Raw genomic sequence first — 24634 nt, 5'->3', positions numbered from 1 at the left:
TCTAAGCTCAAATTTTATAATTATTAAAAATAGCGAAATGTTGAACTTTTTTGAATGAGGGTATATGGGCCAACAGATTTATTGATTAAATTTTTATAAGATGATTACATTGACTCCCCATAATATGTGACAATCTCCACAGAGTTGGATCAATCAAGCTGGTACAGTGGGTTTATCTGAACACTCCCTTAGATATAGTTCACTCACCTGTCTATTGTTATGTTAATGCAATTACGCATATGTGAAGGTTGGTAAAAGACAATTTTGCAACTTTTTTTCACAAACAGTTCAATCTACCAGTACATTTCATGGACAGGATTGCTGCAGTGTACTTAAATAAAGCTACCTGATGCTGATATTTCCTTCTGAAATGTGCAGGAAAACAGGACCGTTTTTGTAACTGGTCACCAAATAATTTTCCCAGAAATGGTATAAAACATCAAGTACAAGTGCATGGATGGGAGTAGCAATAATTTGTTAGTATGAGAAAGTTCCTTTTTTTCTCAATAATTATTTGATTAAGTGGGGAAAATTTTTTAGTAAAACAATGTGATTTGGAAGTTATAGGGTAAAAAAAAATACCAAAGTGTCTGTATATAACTAGTAACATTTGAGGTACTGAAAACAACTGCAAAGAAAGTAACCACTTCTTTTATTTAATGCATTTAGTTGAACACTTACTGCATTCAAATCTGCTAGATGCAAGGATTTACTTCATATAAACATGAAGATGACATTTTTATACAAGGAATGCATATCCAAATACAGTTATTTCTAAAACATTAAAAAACTGCACCTTTGATTATTTTACAACTGCAATTCTTCTTTTAAAATGCCAAAGAAGCATTTTCAAGAGAATAACATATAAATGTACAATTACAAATGATTACAACACATAAAAAATTTACAGTTCACATCTTGTTTCATTAATTAAGTTGACACATAGAGAAATGAGGCAGCATTTTTTAATGTCTGTTGTCTACAAACAGCTCAAAAAATTACTTTTTTCCCAATTCTCTTAATCTGACACACTTTCCTCTATCGGTTTCTTTCTTTTGCACATCTCTGTCCAAATGTTCAATTTGTTTCCTGGAATAATGCATCTGTTCATCTTTGCCCTGTTGTTAGGTTGTGACCTACACAGCAGTTCCTTCAGACTGTGTCTCCATCTTGGCTTGATCCCCGCTTCCTGGTCCATCAACAGCTTTGTCTTTGACTCCCTGAAACAATAAAAAAGAATTTACTTAGCCTTAAAGCTGCTTCTCAGGTGCTTAAACACCATATATATGAAGTAAAAATTAAAACCACAGATTGTGATCATAATGTTCTGTCCGTGAAATAATAGTCCCATGGTTTCCACTCTTTACTATACTGCATTCTGCCACGTCTCCTGCTAAGGGTAAAAAAAAAAAAGACTACTCTCACCACCTGCTCTGTATGAATAAAAATATTAAAAATATTCTACCATAAATAACTAATACCAATTGATCTCTAATATATATATCTAAATGTCATTCAATTTTCTTATGTTACAATTATCAATATAGGTACCTTAGGTACGGTAAGCATTCCAATAGTATTTGTATAAGAGAGTGGGGTGTAATTCTTTTTATACTTCTTTTCAACAGAAATGAAAAATTCCCCAAAGGAGATATATAAAACATTTCCATCAAGGCTGTTTCATCAAGTACAGCTGCAAACACTATGATTCTTAGATTAAGTCTGTGGAAAGATGTAGCACAAATTTAATAAATGACCAATAACCAGACTGCATGATACTAATGCAGCATTTGTTCAGTTGGATATCTTATGTTAATCTTTCGAATGTTTCTTTCACTGATTAATCAAAGAATTTGGTAAAGTTTCCATTATAACTAAAAAAAAAAAAATTGTTTTTTTTTTTTTTTTTTTGGGGGGGGGGGGGGGTAAGAGGGGGGATTGGACACTAGTAAGAGCATATCAGAGGGAAATATTGTCAAATCGACAAATACTGGGTATATGACAATCAATGCCACAACTGCCAGCAACCACATACAGCTACCTATATTCCCTCATTTACCTAGGAGCTGTTACAGAGCAGGTGGTGAACTAATCATCATCCAAGTCCTCCCTGTGGTGATTGCTGGTCTTACTGCCTCGAACTCGAGCCGTTTCCCCAAATGCCTCCATTTCTTCCTCTAATGGCATCATACCTTCTGCCATGTCATTAGACCACTCGTCAACATTTTCAAATACAGCCCCACTGTATAGACTATCAGGCTGCAGAAAAAGATGGGTTGATTAGGGCTGGTCTTCACTTCATTGGTGGTAAAATAATCTTCCAGATGTGTCATATTGTGGTGTAAATCATACAAATAAAATTTAGTAATTACAAATTCAGAAAAAGGTCGAAATTACAACCAATTAATGAAGTACAAATTACCATAGGGAAGATTAGCTACACAAAATGTGTGCATAGGTGTAAAACATTTTATCAATAGAACAATCCATGGCTAATTTGGTCTGAAAACATTTATTCTAACAAAAATAAAAATTTTCTTTAAATTGGTATTTAAGCATATTTCCAAATTTTTTACACTAAAAGACAGCTCATGAGGTTGCATTATAAAAGGTCTTTTGAATGCTGTCTAAGTAAAGAAATTACAACACAAGTCAAAAAATGTATCTTTACCAGAAGTGATAATAAAAGCAATATAAGTAGCCTTATTGTGTATTTTTAAACATGGTCACAAAAAACAAAAAGAAATCTGAATAGTGGTGGTTAAAAGTGTTAGTACCAAAAAGTACTGAAGGCATTAAAAAAAAAAACCCTTAGTTATTTTTTGTTCTCTTGCCCAAAATCTATCAGCTTAACATATGAACTTTAAAATTATGACTACTATAAGATATCAGATGACATGTTGATGATTTACCTTTGAATCTGCCTCTGCAAATTTCTTGAACATTCCCTGATAAATAGACTTCTCTTTGGCATTCTGCTCTTTTATTTTCTTGTTTGCTCTCATCTGCTCATCCCTTGCTGCTTTATTTTTGGGGTTTATCTCTAATACTTTACTGAAATCTTTCTTTGCATCTTCAAATTCGTTTAAACCCATATTAGCCTGAAAAACATCATAGAGAAAAATTCTTTTCTAATATATCATTGAAATATACATTGCAAAAAACAGGCTCATTATTTGACTGTGTATGAAATAATAAAAATTGGACTAACACTTCAATATATGGACATGAAAAAACAAACAAACAAACAAACTAGACTTATAATAATAATAATTCATTTCTTCACATGTGTCTCAGCACTGTTTACATATGTATATAAAAAGTAAAGCTAATATAAAAGTGATTAAAACTAAAAGGTATAAGTTAACTAAATTATTCTTTAAATAAAAACGTTTTTTAATTGATTTGTTAATGAAACTGAACCAAAAAATTGGTGCAGCAATTTCAAAATTACTGTGACTGTATGTTTTAAAAGTTTTTTCTATATTGTTTCGCTCGAGTTGAAATTGACCACTGGATGGAAGAGTTAAAAGCATCATTATATTGTTCATGTAAAATGGACAGTCGCCCTTTAAAATTTGAAAAGTCAGGAGTAATATCTTATAGACAATTTTTGAGACACAGGTATCCAATGAAGATCACAGAGAACTGGTGTGATATGGTTCCACGTCTTTTATGGAGGAGACCAGCAGCTGAATTCTGAATAGACCAAACTTTTTCCATTTGATAGTTAGCTACTCTAAGGACTAAGATCAAATATAAATATTTGGATACAGTATTTTGCAAAAAGGTTAAAAAAAATCCCCTTTGAAAATGCTGGTTTCAGACATGACATTCTTACCTCTCCTCTCCTGTAGTACCCCTTCTCACTGTTTACATCTATGCCCAGGGCACTATCACTATGTTTCCTTGCCTCAACATAATCTTTGAGTTTTAAATAACACATTGCAGTATTAAGGTAAGCAGCCAGCATCAGGGCATCTCTCTTCTGTTTCTCTTCACCTTCCATGTCAGTTTCATATTCCAGGTAGCTAATAACCCGCTTGTAAGATGTTATTGCTTTCTTATAACTACCTTCCTACAATGTTGAAAAATGTTCAATCAGTACAGAATTCCTTCACAGCAAGAGAGTAAAACAAAGAAAAGTGAGAAACAACTGATACTTATATATTTAATATTGTTGTTACTTGAATACAAAAGTAAATAAGTAAAAAATAAACGAATAATAAAATAAATCATTACCAATATTCTAAAAATTATATCCAAGTTTATACATAGATGTTATGCATATGTATATCCAATGTATTTCTTTTTAATCTCAGTGATTAAAATAAAACTTGGAATAACATGTTGTTATAATGTTTGAAAATTCCTTTAACTGCAACTGTACCTTGAAAAATTTGGTTCCCTTTTCTTTAACAACTTCAGATTGATCTAGCTTCTCCTTACCATCCATTTCCCATGATTCTTTGGCCTGCAATGTGAAACACAAGACAACAAAATTAATCAAAACACATTTGTGGACCTGTGATATGAAGAAAATGAGTGGGTAGCAAATCCCTTTTCAAAGCTTCTTTACTCCCTTTATGGCTAATGATGGGACTAAGAACCAGAAGAGGTCACGCCTTTATAACTGAAAACCAAAAATTAACAATGAAAATTGCAAATATTTAGCATGTATTTGCATGTAAATGGCTACCATCTTTAGCATTTCTAAAATCAGTACTTAAGCATCTGACATTTTTATCTAGCTAAAATGTGGAAAGACCATGTCATGTGATTGTTTGATGAGTATCAAAATGTTCAACTTGACCACATAAGGGACTGCACAAAATTAAACATCAAACTGTTCAACATTTTCAAAAAAATTCAAATCAACTCATCTCTTGATTTACCTTTTCAAACTTTTTCATTTTCATTTCGTATTCTAAGTCAGCGTTTGGTGGAATACCGTACTTTTTGCTTCCTTCTCCACCATATGCATATTTTGATTGCACTTTAACTCTGGCTGTTTCTCCTTCCTTCAGCTTTTTTACAGCCATTTCAACTCCTTCCACTACAACCTCATCTTGGCAATCACCGACTATAAATGCCAAATCCTTGTCCTCGAACACAGAGCCATTGCATTTTCCAATAATGTGCACTGTAAAAATGAGTTAAATTATTTCATTATTACTGTTTTGCAAGAAAGGATTTTAAATGTGTACATGTTATGTACCACTTAATTCATCTAGTGAAAATCAATCTATTTTGTTAAAAATATTTTTCATGTTTGCAACCTCCCTGAGGCCTTTGTACAAAATTAAGCATGTACATGCACACACTATACACTCTCACATGTGGACATTTACATTGAACCAGTTCAAGAACTTACTTTCAACTTGAGCACCATCATTAGGAGTCTTGTATCCTTCTCCTTTCACAATGACACTTTTTCTAACACCACCATCTTTGTCTGTTGAGACATCTTCACCTGTTTAATATAATTATAAATAAAAAACAATGAATCCTCAGTATTAATTTCTTTCATTAAGACACTGTAGTATTATCTGAAAAACTAAAGCTAGCTGTCACTAAACCAAGTTATGGTTAAATCTTTAATAACAATTCCATAAAATCCTACTTTTTTTAGATCTACTTGAAATGAAAGTAAAAGAATTCCTAACTATGAACTGCTGTTACAGAGTATTAGTATATTTGACCAAAGTTCATTTAAAATAATGATTCAGGAGATGTGTTATGTTTGTTATGGTATTTTTTTTAGAAAGTGATGTTATTTTTTTATCATGATTGCTTATGTTGACTTACGCTGTTTCACTTACCCATAAAACCCAAAAGCTCAATTTCAAAGATCAGCCAAGAATTTGGAGGGATTTTAGGTGGGCTTCCAGTATCACCATATGCGAAGTCAGGTCGACATGTCACTTCTGCCATTTCTCCAACCTTCATTGTGGCAAGCGCAATATCCCATGCTTTTATGACACTCCCTAAAGAAAAAAGTTAGAATGTAGGATCATTATTTGTGTTTTTCTTATAATCTGAATTAAATAGCTCACTGGTCTTAATTTCTATAAATCTGGTGCAAAAGTATATCTTTGAGTTTGTAGCTATGTCACTCGAAAAAAAAAAAACAAAAAAAAACAGTATCACACTATATGCATTTTTAATCTGATGATTTCAGTTCAGCCTTAGGCTTTAATCATAGAATATTTTATTGACTTTGGCCTTCAAAGTAAGGTGTGATCAATTTTTCAAAGATGACACAAGGATAACATAACAATAATTACATAGCAATGGAGGAAATAATAAAAACTGAAGATAAATGTAAATACATACAAGGTGAGACAAGAACAAACATGTACGTACTACTGGTTGTGCTCATAATTCGCGCGACAATCTGTATGCGTATACTCCATGTACGTATTAACTCTGTACTCACGCCCCCTGAGAGACAATGGGTTGTTTTGATAAACTACAAAAGCCTGTGCGGGTAGCAAACAATAGCGACGTGGACTCATACAGGGCCTAAGCGCACAGGGGGAGGAGCGCATATGTAAATTATTGTACGGGCGACCCTTGGAGACGGGAGTTCGTCCTCGCCAAGCGCGACGGGAAGTAAATTGATGCGCGCTCTAATCCGACTTAATTAACAGCTTTCAACTTGGCGGTATTGCACCTTGCTCTAGGCTGAATGTCGACCTGCCGTCTCGTTGTTTTGTTTGCTTCTTACAATCAGGGGAATGGGCCTCTGCTATTTAATACATTTGAAGGATTTTTCTTGTAGTTTTGGTGAATTTCTCGAGCGATCAGTCTGTGGCCCATACCAATTAACCCTTCCGAACTTGGCAGAAGTCTCCCTAATTTTGGACGTATCTACCGATCTCCCTTTTGTCTCGATACATCACACTTTTCTCTTTGTCCTTACGTTTGGAAACTTCTCAGGTTAAGTGATAGGGGTATAGATAGCACTAAACAATAAAAAGAAATTACCAACGACAAAGCCGTGCCAGGTCTTCGTGTGAGTAACATCCAAAACACTGTACATGTATGTTGTTTTCGTGGAAACGAAGCTGGTTTCGAAAGGAACCTAAATAGCGATAATATAAAACCACAGCTGGGCAAGCTACCTGGACATTGTAATAAGTGATAGATACAAGTCGCAGAGCCGAACTTGAAATATAACGAGCGTATTGTCGAGCCACAGGTTGAGTAATTTTCGGATACAGCTCGGTGGCGAGTGTTGTATCTAGCTTAAACCACAGCCTCTCATCGGTTAGTGCAATGTCCTCGCGATATATTACTGAATGCCAGCTGAGCGGTGGAAAATTAATTCCATGCAAAAATTCTTATTGGGCATTAGAAAAAATTATCAAAAATGACTTAGAAGTGTGTCAATTTGCCTAACGGCAAGGGCCTAAGTGTTTGTGCAGATCGGTCACATAACTGCATTCGCTTACTGCAACTACGAAATAGATTATTTAAAAGAAGATCTTTAACTGATACGTGTGCAAATGCTGTGGAGGAGAGTTCGCCCAAATAAATCTTTAAGGGTAAATGGCATTTGATTAGCCTTTGTCGTGAACACAATAACATCATGTATGAAGTAAGTCCAAATTAACAAAGTTTTAATTTTTTCAATTTACTTCATGTATTATAACAAGAATAATTATCAATGTTATTTTCATGTGTACATGTACGTCCTAGGGATGGATGGTGGAAGTAAAAAGATTGTCATACTTTTTTGATATCCCGCTTGTCGGCGGTGGAAATTACAATACAACGCTTTGTTTGCTGGTTAATGATCGCATTAAGGGGTGGCCGATTTCGCACCTTTTACATTTCATTCAATGGCAGTTACAACTGGTAGTCTCCCCTTTGTTTCGTTGTCCAGTGTTACCTAATGACTGGGTTGTAAGTGACCTTTATATTAAAAACTATTCCATTCTTTGTCTATGTCTACTAGTATACACCCCAAGAGCGTTCTCAGGCAGCAATTGTTAATCATTAAACAATAGCGATAAAGCATCGGTTTCAGCAAATTTCAATCTTTGGGGCCATCAACAGTGCCTAAATATTCAAGAGACACCAGTAAACTAAAGAACTTTTTCGTTGGCAGTGTCAGGGTGAACAAGAAGTTATAACTTCTTGGGGTGAATCAAAATTTTCTCAATTAGGTGCTGGTAGGCTAATGAAAGACTAGGAAATAATCGTTTATTGCATCGAGAATTTAATCCTGTGCAACCTTCTACAAAATGGATATTTTACACTACTGCATGGGTCGTTATTCATAAAGAATGTTTTAACGTTTTATAAGGTTTTTGACAGATAAATAATTTCACCAAAGAATCTGCTCTCCGTTATTTGTTTTATTTAGATTTGATTCATTTTATTTAAGAGAAGTCAACAGATAAAAGTGCAGCGAAAAGAAATAGAGGAAAGAGGAAACTATCAAGAAAAAGTGATGGGAATCCTTAATATTAAAAACATTTACGGGAAATAAGATTGATGTCCATATCTCCCCTCTTTTTCTACCAAGCCCGCTTGCTCAAACGATTCATTCTTACTTCGGGGAAAACAAGTGATAAAATGCAGTAAATGTAGAAAAGAAGGACACGAACAAGAGAAGAGGGACGGGAGTCTTTAATATCAAAATATTTACGGGAAAAAAGTATGAGAGAGTGATCTTTATCTTCGTCTTTCTCTGCCAGGTCGTCTTCTCCAATGCAGGTGCTCTCTGCTAGTTTAAAAAATATCTTTCTGCATAGACAGCTTGACGATTGGTGATCGAATAATTTCCAGATAAAATATTTAAATACTGTGGCAAGAAAAGGAGACCCCCCCCCCCCCCCCCGACACCAAAACGCATATATTTACAGACCTAGGCAACTTTCTACGCGCCCTTCTTTTCCGTGTAGCACACCAATTAGACTAAATCATCATCTGTGATAATTTAATCAAATCGCATTATTAATAAAGAGTTTCGTGAGCTAGATAAGACCCTACAAAGGAGGCAGCCTTTTGCAGACCTTAGTTGTATTTTCCATGTGGCCTTCTGGTTTCGGACCTTAAGTCCTCTCTGTGTCTGTCTGTAAGACAAGAAAAGTTAATTCGCACATTTCTAAAGAATCACATTTGAAAGAAAATGCTGTCAAACGCATATTATTTACACTCGTAAATACTGTACAGAATTATCTCTCAAAAATACGCTTACAGAAGGGCATTTTGAATTTTTATTCTCAATAAATTTACGTTTTTTTAATAAGTAACATTTTATCTAATTAATACTGTCCATATATTAAAATTCAAAACTAATAAAAAAGAATTATATTGTGTAGAATATTTACAAATTCCATTCATGTGTTCAAAATCTAAAACAAAAAGGTTAAGCAAACAAAACATGATCGATGCAAACTTTTTGAAATATAGGGCCTATATTTTGCATGCTGAAATAGGATTTTAATAGTATAACACTGGAACTATAATTGGCTTTTCATGCATGTTAGAGTTTCAATTTCAAACTTGTTATTTGTATTTTATTAAAGAAAATTTAAAAACTAGTTGTTGATCAATTTTAAAAGACAGAACTACATTACCAGCCAATAGACACAATCTAAGGATCGACCTGAAAAAAAAAAAAATTAACACAGACCCATTTATAGATAACAAGCTGCTTTCTCTCAACCTAATTACATGATTCATTAATTTCATTATTCATTTGAAAAGAGCATCTTGCTTGTACAAAGAAGCAATGAATTAGAATGTTGTTATTACTGCAATTTTACAAAATTATATTTCTACGATGAACCACTCCAGGACATAAATAGATCCCACTTATAAATAACTCAGTGCAAAGCAGCTTGAGCCCTTTGTGGGGTATCAGCCTCCGACGAGCAAAGTTAAAATTTTTATGAATGTATTTTTTAATGATATCGTTTTTCAAAAAGGTATCACTTTCACTTCTCCGCGCGCACAGTCCTTTTTCGCATGGCTGTCGACCTGCCTCCCTCTACATATAAAATTCAAGATGGCGCACGTGCAGTGACAGGCCCGTATGGCTTGACAGAATAAGTTGACCGAAATTAATAATACGCGAAAAACTTTCAAATGAGATCAGCATATAATGTCACGGTAAAAGACATTAAAGAAGCGAATATACAGATGATCTTCACAACGTCTGAAGTAGTTTATTTTATTTTTGCTCATTACCTCAGCACGCTCCGTGGTTTGTGACCGATACTGCATTACGTCATTTTCAAATTAACGTTGGCCGTTATGTGGGAAAATTGTGAATAGCAGGACAAAAACTCACAAGTAGAATAAATATTAAATCTTTCAAACAAAACTTTGCAAAGTGAAGAAAAACCCGTTAGCAAGGCAGGAGATAGGCCCTATGTCAGCCTAGAGAAAGGAACAGTACCGGCAGATAAGCAACTATGTAATTACGTCGGCTTACAGCAAGCGGCAATTAACTCCCCGTCGAGCATAAACAGGGTGACAAGCCGCCACCGATGGACAAGCGGGGTTGATTTGCATATTAGCGAACATAGGGCGGGCTTGACGTCTTCTCATTTTCATTGCCAATTGTGTTTTGCCCTATAATTATCTCGTCACCATGTACGCATACAGATGTCAGAAAATGATCAATTAGTTGTCGCGTGAATTATAGGCATGACAGTATACTTAGACCCAATTGAAAATTCACATTAATTTAATGTGTGTATATCGTCGCCGATTGGATAAAAGACATAAAAGTGTACTGTGACCAAGATATAATGTTTTACTGAGTCCATGTATCTGTTGACAATCAAATTGTTATAAGTATACCTATTTACCTCTGTCCAGTTTAAAGGAAAACTCATCTCTTGTTTTGCTGGTATCAAAAACAGTCCCATCCACTAACTTCCCTGTGTAATGAACATAAACTTCATCTCCCGTGCACGGAGTCTCACTCCCAATACCCTCTCTCTTGATTTCTTTGAAAACACCACCGTCTTTCAGATCCACGGCATTTGGACTGATCTCTGGCCTATTTGTTTCGCTTTCGCTTTGAGGTCCAGAACCATCCACTTCCATGGTTTCCGCGTTGGCAGAAGATGGAGTGCTTTCTTCCAGACCATCTGACATTTTTATAGTTCCCAATTTCGAAAGTAACACACACAATGATCAAACACAAAACGTTACTTTGCAAAAGGGGTATTTTTTGGTAAATAAACTTTCCTTGCACGGACACGTGCTTTCTGGAACCTTCGTCCTCTCGGTTCGTCTCCCTTAGTTGTATTGCCTAGTTCTCACACATATAAGCTTATCATCAAGGGTATGCAATTTAGCAATTATTCCTCAATTACTATGAACAAAATTATCCATATTATCTAAAAATTCAAATTGTAGTGTGACTGATTCATTATCTAGGCATTTTATGACTCAAATCTAGACAACATATAGAAATGTTGCGGCTATAAATTTTAGGAACTAGTTTTCTAAATGACCTATATCCTTATCTGGTCTAAAATGAAAAATATAATGATCACAAAAAGCAAAAATTTGCACACAATATGGTGTTTTCATGTCTTTTAAGATTAAGAAATATTATTTTAGTTTGTCTGGTTATTGATTTTTGATTTAACTAAAATATATGAATGTAATATTATTCAATTTATTGAGACCAGATATAAAATGTAGGTCACTAATTGTACATTCCCAACTTACAGGTGCGAATTTACAGCAGCTCAGTCTTGCAGGTTGAGGGCATTGACGAGAGATTTGCAGCAGACAGATAACTGCTCTTCATTTTTTCTCTCTCCTCATCACGATGGCATCAGCTGTTAGAGCAGCTCGCACACAGCTACAGAAATTAAGCACCTGCCCACTCTATGCTGTGCAGAATAATTCCAGAGTCATTTCTGCAAAGGTAGACAACAGGCGACGTTACTCCCACTACGAACATGTTTACAACAATGCATTCATGAAGTCCAAAACCAAACCTGACGAATTCTGGGCTGAAGCTGCTGAAAACATTTCATGGATGAAGAAATTCGATAAGGTTCTTGATAACTCCAATCCACCTTTCTCAAAATGGTAAGAAACAATTAATAAGCTCATTACTTCTTTTAAAATACTTCTAATCTAATTTTCAATTTTGTACTCAAATCATGAAAAGCAAGTACTGTATATTTCTATATCAGGCACTTAGCTAGCAATTGTTGAAGGGGAGTTCATTTTCTGAAAGTGATGACCTTTTGTCATGAAAACTTACTTTACCTCGATCAAACTTACCCAGACCTTTTCCCCAGCAAAAAGGGGGGTTCTTCTGAACCCCTTGAACTCCCCCTGACTACGGGCCTGTATATAAATGTTACAGTGAACATCTATGTACTTTCTCCCTTGCCTTCACTCAATAGACTTCATGCACTGTATCAGTAGTAGGTATACCTGGATGTATATACAGTTGTATGTTGTATTTTTAATTGTTTTGACAGTGTAGATGAAGTTTTAAAAAAGTGTTTTATTGTAATTCTACCAGTGTGAGTGCAGTAGGTACACATGGATTTTGGTCTTAGTTTTAGGGTGCATTTTCCTGTCTTCAAAAAGTAATAAAAGTCACAGTGTTAGCACTCTAATAACATTTTTTTAAAATTACATTATTAATTTACATTTTTTAAAAACCTACCAGCCCACACTCGGCATTCAATTAGTATAATATATAAAAGAAAACATAATGCAAGTGCTAATGCATAGATTTTCATGCCATTTTTCAGTTTCTTTTTTTCTTTTTTTTTTTATTTGAGAGTGTGTAAATAGAAGTGCCAGAGCTCATGCTGCCTTCAACATCTTCTTTATTGTCTTAAATGGATTTATATAAGAAAACAGCAGAATTGCAATTAAACACGCTCAGTACCACATAGAAGACTCTTACCATTTGAAGACACTTAAAATGACAAAGTAGCCTGTATTTATAATACTGCACTAGATGTACTGTACTACCATGGGATGAAAAACCTGATCTATACATTGATTATAAGTATTCTTAATGAATTTGATGTTGTCATATATATGTAACCTTAATTATTCAATACACAATAATAACTACCAAAAAGAAAATGCTGCCTATATGTGATAAAAATTGCATGAAATAGAAACAAAAGCAAACAAATCACTTGTAAGCTTAAACCAAGTATTTCAGAAAATAAAAAATGTAAACCAACTATTATGGCATTTCATCTTGAGTTCAGAAAGGTGATACTTATTCATAAAGAACATATATAAGTAAGATAGACAATTGGCTGTTTATATCAAGACTAAACTTACACGCTTGAATAATTTTGAATAACCTACACTAAGCCACAGAATTTGGTATATAGGTCATGCACATGATTATAATGTCAGGTATTGTGAATAAGCAAAAATTTGAAAGAAAAATGCTGCATTCAGCCTGCACCATGCCCTAAACTGTGGATTCATTATTACACCTCAGCATGTGCTAAATACCAGATTGGTATTAGCTCACTACTGAAAATCACTGTACCTGGTATTGCAAGTTGATATGCTGAAGTAGTTTGTCCTTCAAAACGACCTTAAATACATCAGCAGAATTGTTTACCAAAGTTGTTTACATGATATTTCAGTTATCCCAGAATTGAACACTAAAAAAACTTTTGGTAAATAGTTTGATGTTACACAGGTATACAAGCATTCAACAGATTGTCAATATTTACTGAGCTTCTCAAGTAAAAGTCATTGACCAGGTGGTTAAGAATGAGTTCATCCCAGGTTACAAAAATGGTCTCATTTCTTATGTTTTATTTATTATGCTTGTCACAGGTTGAATGTTTTGGTCTAGTGAACTTAGTTGAGGTAATCTTATTGTGGCTTCCCTATTTTTTAGCCTAACATTACCTTTGATGTGTTGCCTGAAAATTGAATGGAGCATCATTGGCCTACTTTGTGGAAGGGTTGTCTAGGCCTGTCTAGCAATTTTTCCAGATTTATTTTTTATTCTATGGAAAAACATATAAGTCTTTGATATTTCTGAACATAAAGCATAAGTAATAGAACTTTTCAAAGACTATGTTACAAATATCTTTAACGTCTTAAACAAATTGTCCATCATCAAGGCCATAAAAATAGACACCTCTAGATCTGTCAGAAGTACTGTGTTGCACACAATAAGTTTTTTTAATGATAGATAACTGGCTTTGCTAAAGTTAAAAAATATGTTATGCAGTATGCAGATCTGCAACTAGCACCCGTCAGAAGTTCTGTGTTGCACACAGCATGTTTTTTTTTAAATGAGAGATAACTGGCTTTACTAAAGTTAAAAAAAATATGTTATGCAGTATCATATTCCTGTTTGGAGTATTCTTTTTATCATATATGCTATTATTTTTACTTGGATTATTTCTGTACTTGAGTGCAGGTTTGTTGGAGGCCAGTTGAACACGTGTTACAATGCAATTGATCGCCATGTGGAACAAGGCTATGGTGACCATGTAGCAGTGATTCATGACAGCCCTGTCACCAATACACAGCAGAAGATTACTTTTGCACAACTGCAGGATCAGGTGAATATCCCGTGCAGATTGAACTATATATACCAAATAAAATAAACAAAGTTGTGTTATCTTTGGGCAATCTAGATTAACCATCAAATGGTTTTATATGTCTGTGTTTTTTTTTTTCTCTTCTTTTCAACAGTGAAAAATTATTATTGTCTAATTAAGAAAAGGACGTCCAAGTCATGACTGATATTTTGTGTGTTAATATTTTCTACGTTATTTTTTTGTAGGTGTCTAGATTTGCAGGTGCCCTAACTAAGCATGGTGTTAAAAAGGGGGAAGTGGTGTTGATCTACATGCCTATGATCCCAGAAGCAATCATAGCTATGCTGGCCTGTGCAAGAATTGGGGCTGTGCACTCATTAGTGTTTGGTGGGTTTGCTGCCAAAGAGCTTTCAACAAGGATTGCTCATGCAGAGGTGTGTTGTAAACAAGATGAAGGTTGGATTAGTACAGTGTTAAGTCATGCATAGGGACAAGTTTGGCTTCTTACATAATCCCTTAGTCTATTAGACGTAATTAATGTCATGGTGATAAAAGTTGAAGATATGGCTTAATTCAAAGCAAAATGGATGCACAAAAATACATTCTTCAGTTGGGTTATTTTGATTATTCTTTATTCAAAGTAATAACTTGACCTTTCAAGACTTGGCTTAATGCTATAAGCAAACTCACTGGCTCAATGATGTTTTACACTTCCTCAGATTTTTTTATATTTTATTGTGTTGAATTAAAGTTATTTATCAAGCTAATATAAGCATTTTCAGTAAAGGTTCAAGTTTTTGTATATTTGTGAAAAGGAATGGAATTTTTTAAAAAGAAATATATATATATAATATTAGATGGTACAGAGTATTAATTCTGGATAGAAAACTTTACCTATTTAAGTCACAATAGCTTGCTTCTCCCCTCCCCCCGCCACATATGTACTTGTACTACCATCTTTTTAGCATTTCATTTGTAACATAACCCAGACCCTTTTTTTTTTGCCTGACAGCTCTTCAAGCTGCACCTGCTACTCTTATTAGTCTACTTTTTGCACTTAGAGATGTGAGAAAAAATAGGCTCATCTTATAATATTGCAATATCTATTTAAACTGTACAGTGTTACGTACTTTGATTCAAAAATTATGAATCCAATTAATGCACCACAATAAATACTTCAGCTCTTAGCAAAAGGTATGATATGTAGATAATTGCAAAATACTGATAGAGGTATTAAACAATTTCACTTTCAGCCCAAAGTTATTGTGAGCGCCAACTGTGGAATTGAACCTGGCAGAGTAGTTTCCTACAAACCTATACTTGACGAGGCCATACAGCTGTCTGGATTCCAACCCAATGCATGCCTGATTTACAACAGAACATGTTCTGAGGCATCGGGACTACCGGTAACATTTGAATTTTAATGAAAGTGTATTAGTTGTCAACCTTTGATATATATAAGCCCTTCCTGGTTGGGCAAGTAAGCCTAGAAGTTAAGTTGGCCAGTAGCTACCCCAATATCAAAAAGTGTGTGTGTGTGTGTGTGTGTGTGTGTGTGTGTGTGTGTGTGTGTGTGTGTGAGCATGTGTGTGAGCACAGACAATGCTATTTTAACAAACTTATTTCAACAGACACAAATATTAGATATAGTACTGCAGTTTCATTGTCTTCATCTAAAAGTATTGTTCTGCCTTTCCAATTATTTTATATGATAATAGTTATGATAAACACTTCAGACACTTATACTGGGGTTTCACTTTGTTGCAGCTCCCTGCTGCTGACATGACCAGTGGTAGAGATTATGACTTTGTTGAAGAGCTTTCAACCAGCCAGCCACATGACTGTGTCCCTGTTGATGCCACAGATCCTGTTTATTTGCTGTATACATCAGGAACAACAGGGCTGCCAAAGGTATTCTACATTGTAATGCCATCACTGGAATCCAAATATTCTGTTTTAGCACACCTATCAGGCCTATAGCTGGCAATTTTTAGGGAGGTCTGAAAAAGTGGACCTTTTTACCCCTTTAGCTGACCCAACAAACTTGCCTGTCTTATGTCTGTATTTACTGCTTAAAAGGTACAAATGTACAATGAATATGTATAAAGGTTGTCCTTAGCAAAATATCAGGCCTGCTGCAAATCTGCAATATTGCTGCTAACTGCAATTCCTTCTTGCAAATTTGCAGAAAATTTGCTGCAATATGGCTGCAAATTAACTACAATAAAATTTTTTTGCAAACTCGTTGCTGCAAACTTTAAGTTAGCAACAGTATTGCTGAAAACTTTTTCATTTTGCTAAGGGGGTTAGATGGATATTATATAGACAAACAGTTGTAACCAACAGTAGGCAGTTGACATACAATAGATGTAGATTATTTGAAAAGAAATCCAAATAATAATAACTCCAGTTTACATACCAACACCCTGTGTGCCAAATAACTGGTTGATAGTTCATCAGTTGACTTTATGGGTTTTTAATTATATATAGAAAGCCAAAAGATATATTGCAAACGTCTTTGTGACTGTTTTTTTGCTTGTCCGTTGCTTGTCAATTTTTGTTTTTTGCATATTGTATTAGCGTATTTCGTTATGATAGGCTGTGGTGCGGCCCAGTGGTGGACATGCTGTTGCCCTGCACTGGTCCATGTGGAACATCTATGGCATGAGACCTAGAGAGGTATGTTGTGGTTTTCTCTTTCCCATATGTTTGTCTGACATTTGGAAAACCATTTAAGAACAAGCAGAGGCTATTTCAAAGAGAACAGTAGCCTCATTTCAATTACATGGGTAAAGAATTAGAAGCCTCTAAAATATTGGAGGTAATAATATTTCAGTAAAACAGAATGCATCAACTTTATCTTTAGACTTTTCACTTTTTTGTCACATGGTTAGGCACAATTTCAATACATTTCAATTATGGTGTTGTCCTGATTTTGTTTTATGCTGTTAGATCCATTCTATGAGTAGGCTGTGTTCAGTACGATTTTAACACATTCAGATGAATTGAATATAAGACGACAAGAGGTATTTTACAGGTGTGGTGGGCAGCCTCTGATCTGGGGTGGGTGGTAGGACACTCCTACATCTGTTACGCTCCTCTGCTGCATGGAAACACAACCGTCATCTTTGAGGTGAATATGAACCGCCCTTTTGCAAACACAATACTGAACACTTAAACAACGTCACACAGTAACAGACAGGTATAGAAGGAAGTTTTAAACACAAATAAGGAAAAGTTATTCTCCATTATTTACTTATATTGTAACATATACAAGTGTCACATTCTTCTAATAAAACCTACATTTACCATGAATTCCCATTGCCATAAAAACCAAGTTTTATATGTGTGAGTTGTATTCCAGGGCAAACCAGTTGGTACACCAGATGCTGGTGTGTTCTTCAGAGTTCTGGAAGAGCATGAAGTGTCCTCCATGTTTGTTGCTCCCACAGCACTCAGAGCTATCAGAAGAGAGGTAAATTACACTAATTTTATTTGCAGTCAAGGAAAGATGTTATTTCATGCAAAATGGGGAAAAATGCATAGTTTTAAGGGCCCTTCAAAAACAAAGGGTGTTATGTGTTTGGTTAGCTTGAAAATAATTTAAGAAAATATCACAGATAACAAAATTGTTAGCTATTAAATTTTGAATACATGAAGATTATCATGCATATTTTACTCTTTAAGGATCCTGATGCAGTCTTGAGCAAGAAATATACCCCTAAGAAGTAAGTATTTTTGCTGGCATTTCACAATTTTTAAAAATTTGTTATAATCTTTTCTAAATGTCATTAAACCCAATATAGTGAACTTCATGTAACATCATTTTGTATTATTTGCATACTGAAATCCATACTTCTGGCACATATTAAATGCTTTAAGGTTTCGTGGTTTGTTTGTTGCTGGTGAGCACTGTGACCATGAGACTATGGAGTGGGCAAGAGACATTTTGCACAAACCAATCCTAGATAACTGGTGGCAAACAGGTAACTTGAAAAGAGTTAGATTGATGCTAATTTACTTGTATAATTCAGAGATGTCTGTTACTTTGATATTGGTATAGTTTTACTTATATGGTCATTTTTCCTTTCATTAAGAATTATTTAAGAGCAAATAAAGGTTTACTTCTGACCAAATTGGACGCATTGTGTTACACATACTTAGTACCTAATTGCTGGGCTAGTCAATGTAATTTCTAACTCCCTGTAAAACTTTGCTTTGAATTAAAGTGACACATACATCAAAAACTCAGTTTCAACAGACTGGCTTTCCTGAGCTACATTATCAACTGCTTTTGTAATATGTTTTCCATAGAAACTGGTTGGGCCATCACTTCCACTTGTGTTGGTCTTGCCAACCACTTGTACCCTCCACCAGGTGTCGCTGGTAAACCTGTACCAGGATACGATGGTAGGTACCCTCTGGTAAATAGGCAGCCTATGATGGTCATACCAGGGAATTATATCAGATGTAATTCCCTGGTCAGACTGTACATATATATATATATATAGCTTAATGTGTAGTTTGAGTTTAGAAGTTCACAAAAATGTTGGAACATATAGTAATAAAGTAAATAAATTTGCATGTATGTCTGTGGGTTGATGATGTGTTACTCTGTTTATAGTAGTAACAGTTTTACTGGTAAACCTGTGCATAATGGATAAATGTTACATTTTCAGTCAAAGTTATCAGAGATGATGGAAGTGAATGCATTGATGATGAGCTTGGGAATATTGTTGTCAAGTAGGTAGCAAAGTTGTTTGATAGATATTATATTATTTTATTTAAACTTTTTGAAATGCTTTTTTTAAATATTTTATAAGTATATTTGCTTTTGGTCTACCTCTCTGTAGACTCAATCTTGTCTTGTTCTATCTTCTGTGTAACTTAACATTTGTAAAAAACCTTAATGTATATTTTTGCACCTTGGTATTATTTTTTGGGCTTCTACATCCCCCCCCCCCCCAAACTTTTTGAGCTGATGCTTTTTTTTATTCAACTGGATTTGTTGAAAACTTTATCCAAGTTGAGTGTAGCTGTCCCTGACCATTCTTCCTGCACAGTGTATCTGTCATTGTGTTCCTCATCACTGTTCTTCATCTTTTGCCCTGGCACACAGCAGTACAGAAGGAAAGGGGTATTAATCACATAAAATGAAGGTTGTCATTGGCACTTTCAAATCTGTAGCTAATTATTGATGTTCAAAATTTCGCATGAATTGGGGGTATAGATTTCCCAGAATTTAAGATGTTTATTATAGCCCAGTTTTAATTCTTATTGTACATATTGTATTTTAAAGTTAGAAATATATTTTATCTCATTTTAAAAAATAATTTTAAGGTTGCCCCTGCCTCCTGGAACTTTTTCAACACTGTATAAAGCAGATGAAAGATTCCATGATGTTTATTTCAAGAAATTCCCAGTAAGTAGTAAATTACCCTCTTTTACATATTAATAATCACTATCAAAGTAAACATTTTATTGTTGTAGCAAACAAAATTTAAAAGATCCTATGTGGTGGATTATGACAGCTGGCAGATAAATGAAACTCTAGATTCATCTCAGTTTTTAACTGTACCAACTATTAAAGATAATTTATTTTGACTTAAAGAATTGGAATCCATTATTCGATAATTATTGTTTAATTATTTTATTTCATTATTTATACATATCTCAGTCAAGATATATATATCTATGTACTAATTGATCACTATATACTGCTACATTTTTTTTATGTGTCAGGGTTACTATGACACCATGGATGCAGGCTTTCGTGATCACCTTGGAAACATAGCTGTCATGGCACGTGCCGATGATGTCATCAATGTGGCTGGTCACAGGTTGTCCACTGGGCAACTTGAGGAGGTAAGCAGTGGAAAAAGAGGAGTTTAAATGTTTGAGAAAATAACAGAAAAAATGGTCACTATTCAGTATACCAATGCCGAATTATCTAATCAAATAATTTCAGTACAGTTTGCACAATTTCTACTTTTTCTGTTTTATAATTACAAAATGAAATAATTATGGATTTACTGAAATAATTATGGATTTTGTACTGTGATATTCTCTTTATATTCATGTATTATGCATATTTGTATAGCTGTATATCTTGACCTTTTCATTCTCAACTTTTGATAAAGCATTAACAAACATAACTTATGTAATCATTTTAGGTGATGCTTGAACTGAATGAACTTGCTGAATGTGCTGTGGTTGGAGTGAAGGACTCCCTTAAAGGACAAATTCCCATTGGACTGTGTGTACTGAAAGCGGGTATGTTTATACTTTGATTCTTTATTTTTGTTGTCCATCAATGCGTGTTTAAGCTTGTACTTTTTTATTTACCAATTGCATATTAGTGATGTGATGGAGAGAAAGAGAATGAAGACATTTTACTGACAAGCTATTTTATATAAATGACCTATCTGAATGTCATAAGGCAAACATTAGTGCAAGTAAAATATTTTAAATACAGTGATTTCAAATGATTGAAATAGATTTAGCTCTGATAGGATTTATTTACCATTGAGCATATAACCTAGATGGCCACTGGTATGACACATACTTTGCATCTTTTCAACAAATTTTATGTCATATAGTTTGGAGAATTACGTTTTAACAGCATTCTTTATGTTTTGCAGGGGTAACCAAGCCACATGATGAGATCATTGCCAGTGTTGTTAAGCAAGTAAGAGATCACATTGGACCTGTGGCCAGTTTTAAGAAAGCAGTTATTGTTCATAAACTGCCTAAAACCAGATCTGGAAAGATTGCAAGAAACACTATTGCTGCTATGGCTGATGGGAAACCATTTAAGGTGAATGGAATCTCTAGTAAACTTAAATTATATTTGTCAAATCCAGTAATGAACTTATTCCTCACTATTCTTATGTAGTCATATAGAGCACTAGTACTGATTAGAACGCATATGACTTAAACTCCCATCATAACCGCATTAATGCTTGTTTATGTCTTATCAGATCCCAGTTACCATTGAAGATGCTGGTGTGTACCCTGACATCAAGCGCGCTCTTCAGGGCATTGGCCTTGCTCCAGATGTTGTGGAGGAGCAAAAGGCAATGAAAGTTTGAGTTCAGTGGATTGAAAAAAGGTTTGTACACAAAAATGACAATGGCCAGTATCCCACTTTGGTTCACAGGCTGGCAGCATTGCCCCTGCTTCACTGGCTGGCAACATTGTCCTTGGTTCACAGGCTGGCAACATTGTCCCCTGGTTCACAGGCTGCCAACACTGTCCTTGGTTCACAGGCTGGCAACATTGCCCCTGGTTCTCAGGCTAGCAATATTGCCCCTGGTTCACAGGCTGGCTATACTGTTCCTGGTTCACAAGCTAGCAGCAGTGCCCATGGTTCACAGGCTGGCAACACTGTCCTTGGTTTCCCAGGATGTCCATATAACTAAATGGGAAATGGACTTCCTGATTATTTCCATTGTGGATTAACTATTTGCTTAAAATTGCTAGAAAGGATACTAAGTGCATATATATGCATGCATTTGTCACCATATTGATAAGAAGAGTGAAAATAAAGCACTGACAGGTTGTCATTGCACACTTGCTGTTGTTCTCCATTGAATGGTGATGTCAATGAAAAAGGTGTGTATTAATTGCAAGAAAAACTGTTGTTGAGAAACAACTTATAAAATGGTCTGTTCATAAATATGAAATATTCTTTTCTAGATAAAAGAAGGGCCCTGTATGTCCTGCAACTGTAAAAGAGAAGGCCTGCAGTTTTGAAATAAAGCCGAAGTTACTATCTGGCAAATTTGGCATAAACGTAATGTGCTCTGAAACCAGGTGGTAAGAAGGTGTACAGATATTAACAGATCATTAGACATACTCTAAAAACTGTAATTTACTTAAAAGCTTGTGGAAACAAATTTAATACAAGTAAACCAGGAAGTTATGGCAAAAGTATACATAAAAATCAATGAACCTGGAAGTTTTCTTAATACGTCTGCTCTTTTTATAAAGCGTATCTAATCTCTTCCTTAAATAAGAGGTTTGTATGTATACATATATATACTTTCAGTCTAGACACTCTTAAGGGACTGTATTCATCATTTTTTTTCGAGTCCTCGGCAACTTTGTAGTACTTAACACTTTATCAAGGTCTAAATGATAAAACACGCCAGAAATATATTTTAAGACCACTTTAATCTTCGCTTGACTATGATTAAGTGAACATGCAGTCACATGCAGTCTTTACATTTGCAATTTTTGAGCAACAAGTACTGATTTGTTTACTTTTGAAGGATGTCACAAACTATTGAAATTTAAGTTGAGGCTATTTGAAAAGAAAATAGGGAATTTTTCAGACAGCAGCAATCCTGTGTACTGTCCTTTTAATTTTTTTGTAAGATACAAGTATATAAAGATCTCAGTTAACATTCTAACAGTGTTTCTGGCTGCTGTAAACTGAAAGCTGAATCATATGTATGGATCATGAAGTCCAGTTTTAGGACTGATAAACAACATATTTCTTGTAACACACGGTGGCCATTAAAGAAGCCAGAGTAAAATATAAGAGACTTTTCTATGCATTAAAGGTAATTACAGTGATCTGTTGATTAGGTTGACATCAGCTAAATAAGCTTTTTAGTAAAAGTTGAAGGATTACAACATATATTTTGTTTTGGCCCATATATTGTTATAGCACTTATCAAAGAACAAAGACCTCTCAGTCATGATATTATACACTATTATAAGCAAACTTTATCCTGACAAGATGTGATCAATTTACTTTTTAAGGTGCCTTTGCCATACATTTTAAAGAAATTTGTGGAATAATTTGTAGACACCTTCCAAACTGCACTATTTTAATAATATCAATATTTAGTTGATAATTCAAAGGTAATTGACCTATTTATGCAGCATTAATTAAACCATTACTTTTTTAGGGGAGAAGGGGGAGTATGCTATGCAGATTTTATCTGATTGTATTTATATATGTATTTGGAATATATACCTCCACATTTATTAAGATATTATATAGTTTATAAGGTGATGGGTGATATGTTATAAACGCAACAAATTTGTAAAATTCTGTCTTGATATATGAAAGATGACAGTGCTTATTTTGCATATAAGATATTTTGTATAATTGTATAGCAATACAATATTTTGATAAGGTTCAAGGATGAAGTACATGATAGGTACATGACAAGCAATAGTATGAGTGGTTTCTTTCACATTTTATCATAATTTTTTGTGAAATTTTATACCATTGTGTCAGCAGAAATTTTTTGTTTGTTTTTGAATTAACAAGTACCATTTGCAAGTGCCATGTACTACTCTGTTAGTCTTCAGAAAATCAATTGTTAGTCATTTGATAAAACTTATTACACTTTGATAAAACTTCACACACTGAACTCTTTTCGATGGGGTAAAAATGTTTTCCGTGGAGATTCTTTTTTGTACTTTTTAGATCAGGTAGGAACGTTTTGTCATAAAATTGCCATTATTAGAATCTAGTTCTGTTATTTGTTATAAACTTGTAAGTTGTTATAAGTGCCTTGTTTTTTCTTCAGAACATTTAAGCTGTCCACATTGAATTTTTGGTGATCCATGTAGATGTTGATGATGGGAAATCATTATTAAGACTGATTATTTAGTTTTGCAATAAAAGTTTTTATGATACCTTGATCCTTACGTATTATGGGTTGCTTCATTTCCATCCTGGGACTTTGGTGCTATTGAAATTTGTAAGGCCAGTTAAATGCTATTCTGTGCAACAGAATTGATTCTAATCAGTTGCATCTAAGGGTGTATTACCAATTTAACTATCATACTAGGTAGATCAATCCAATTCCAGGGGGGACTCTCGCTGAATGCAACTAGATTAACTGAATGACATGCCTTCTCAAGCAGCTAGGGGGTGATTTCCTGGGTTGAGACAACTCTTTGGTCAAACATTGTTAAATTATAATTCAGTCTTGTCAGAGGGGTAGTATCCTCACCAGAGTAAGATATTTTTTAACTGCACCCTTAATTAATAATGCATTCTGGAAAAGGCAAAAAGTGCATCTTGGAATGTACAGAATACTAGCTATGATAAACAACAGAGGGAACAATACTCT

General features: G+C 34.5%; 2 protein-coding genes and 1 long non-coding RNA gene across 4 annotated transcripts; 1 reads left to right on the top strand and 2 right to left on the bottom strand.

Moving 5' to 3' along the window:
* Positions 1 to 635: 635 nt before the first annotated feature.
* LOC106168822 (peptidyl-prolyl cis-trans isomerase FKBP4) lies at positions 636 to 11291 on the bottom strand. 2 transcript variants are annotated; one of them, XM_013548017.2, is made up of 9 exons: positions 10833 to 11291; positions 5823 to 5987; positions 5375 to 5473; positions 4896 to 5143; positions 4391 to 4474; positions 3842 to 4078; positions 2913 to 3101; positions 2060 to 2259; positions 636 to 1220 (listed from the first exon to the last, which is right to left on the bottom strand). In XM_013548017.2, the coding sequence occupies exons 1-8, from the start codon at positions 11122 to 11124 to the stop codon at positions 2089 to 2091; spliced, it is 1485 nt and encodes a 494-aa protein (XP_013403471.2). In that variant the 5' UTR covers positions 11125 to 11291; the 3' UTR covers positions 636 to 1220; positions 2060 to 2088. The 2 variants fall into 2 exon arrangements, with proteins under 2 accessions (XP_013403471.2, XP_013403472.2); XM_013548018.2 differs by lacking the exon at positions 2060 to 2259.
* LOC147764125 (uncharacterized) lies at positions 8626 to 10679 on the bottom strand. The gene is made up of 2 exons (XR_015331786.1): positions 9594 to 10679; positions 8626 to 9086 (listed from the first exon to the last, which is right to left on the bottom strand). It is a non-coding gene; the product is annotated as an uncharacterized LOC147764125 (long non-coding RNA).
* A 400-nt stretch (positions 11292 to 11691) lies between the features above and the next one.
* Positions 11692 to 24200, top strand: LOC106168820 (acyl-CoA synthetase short-chain family member 3, mitochondrial). Its single transcript, XM_013548013.2, has 18 exons — positions 11692 to 12075; positions 14414 to 14558; positions 14783 to 14971; positions 15791 to 15943; positions 16305 to 16448; positions 17136 to 17216; positions 17575 to 17670; positions 17902 to 18012; positions 18225 to 18265; positions 18420 to 18523; positions 18852 to 18947; positions 19217 to 19280; positions 19878 to 19959; positions 20280 to 20402; positions 20711 to 20810; positions 21179 to 21354; positions 21518 to 21648; positions 22236 to 24200. The coding sequence occupies exons 1-17, from the start codon at positions 11810 to 11812 to the stop codon at positions 21626 to 21628; spliced, it is 2082 nt and encodes a 693-aa protein (XP_013403467.2). The 5' UTR covers positions 11692 to 11809; the 3' UTR covers positions 21629 to 21648; positions 22236 to 24200.
* Positions 24201 to 24634: the final 434 nt, after the last annotated feature.

Source organism: Lingula anatina, chromosome 1, assembly GCF_051362555.1.
Source record: "Lingula anatina isolate TDL-2025a chromosome 1, LinAna3.0, whole genome shotgun sequence".
In the NCBI taxonomy this organism is placed as follows: Eukaryota; Metazoa; Brachiopoda; class Lingulata; order Lingulida; family Lingulidae; genus Lingula; species Lingula anatina.
Note: the sequence above shows the minus strand (reverse complement) of the source record. Positions and strands in the feature narration are given on the sequence as shown.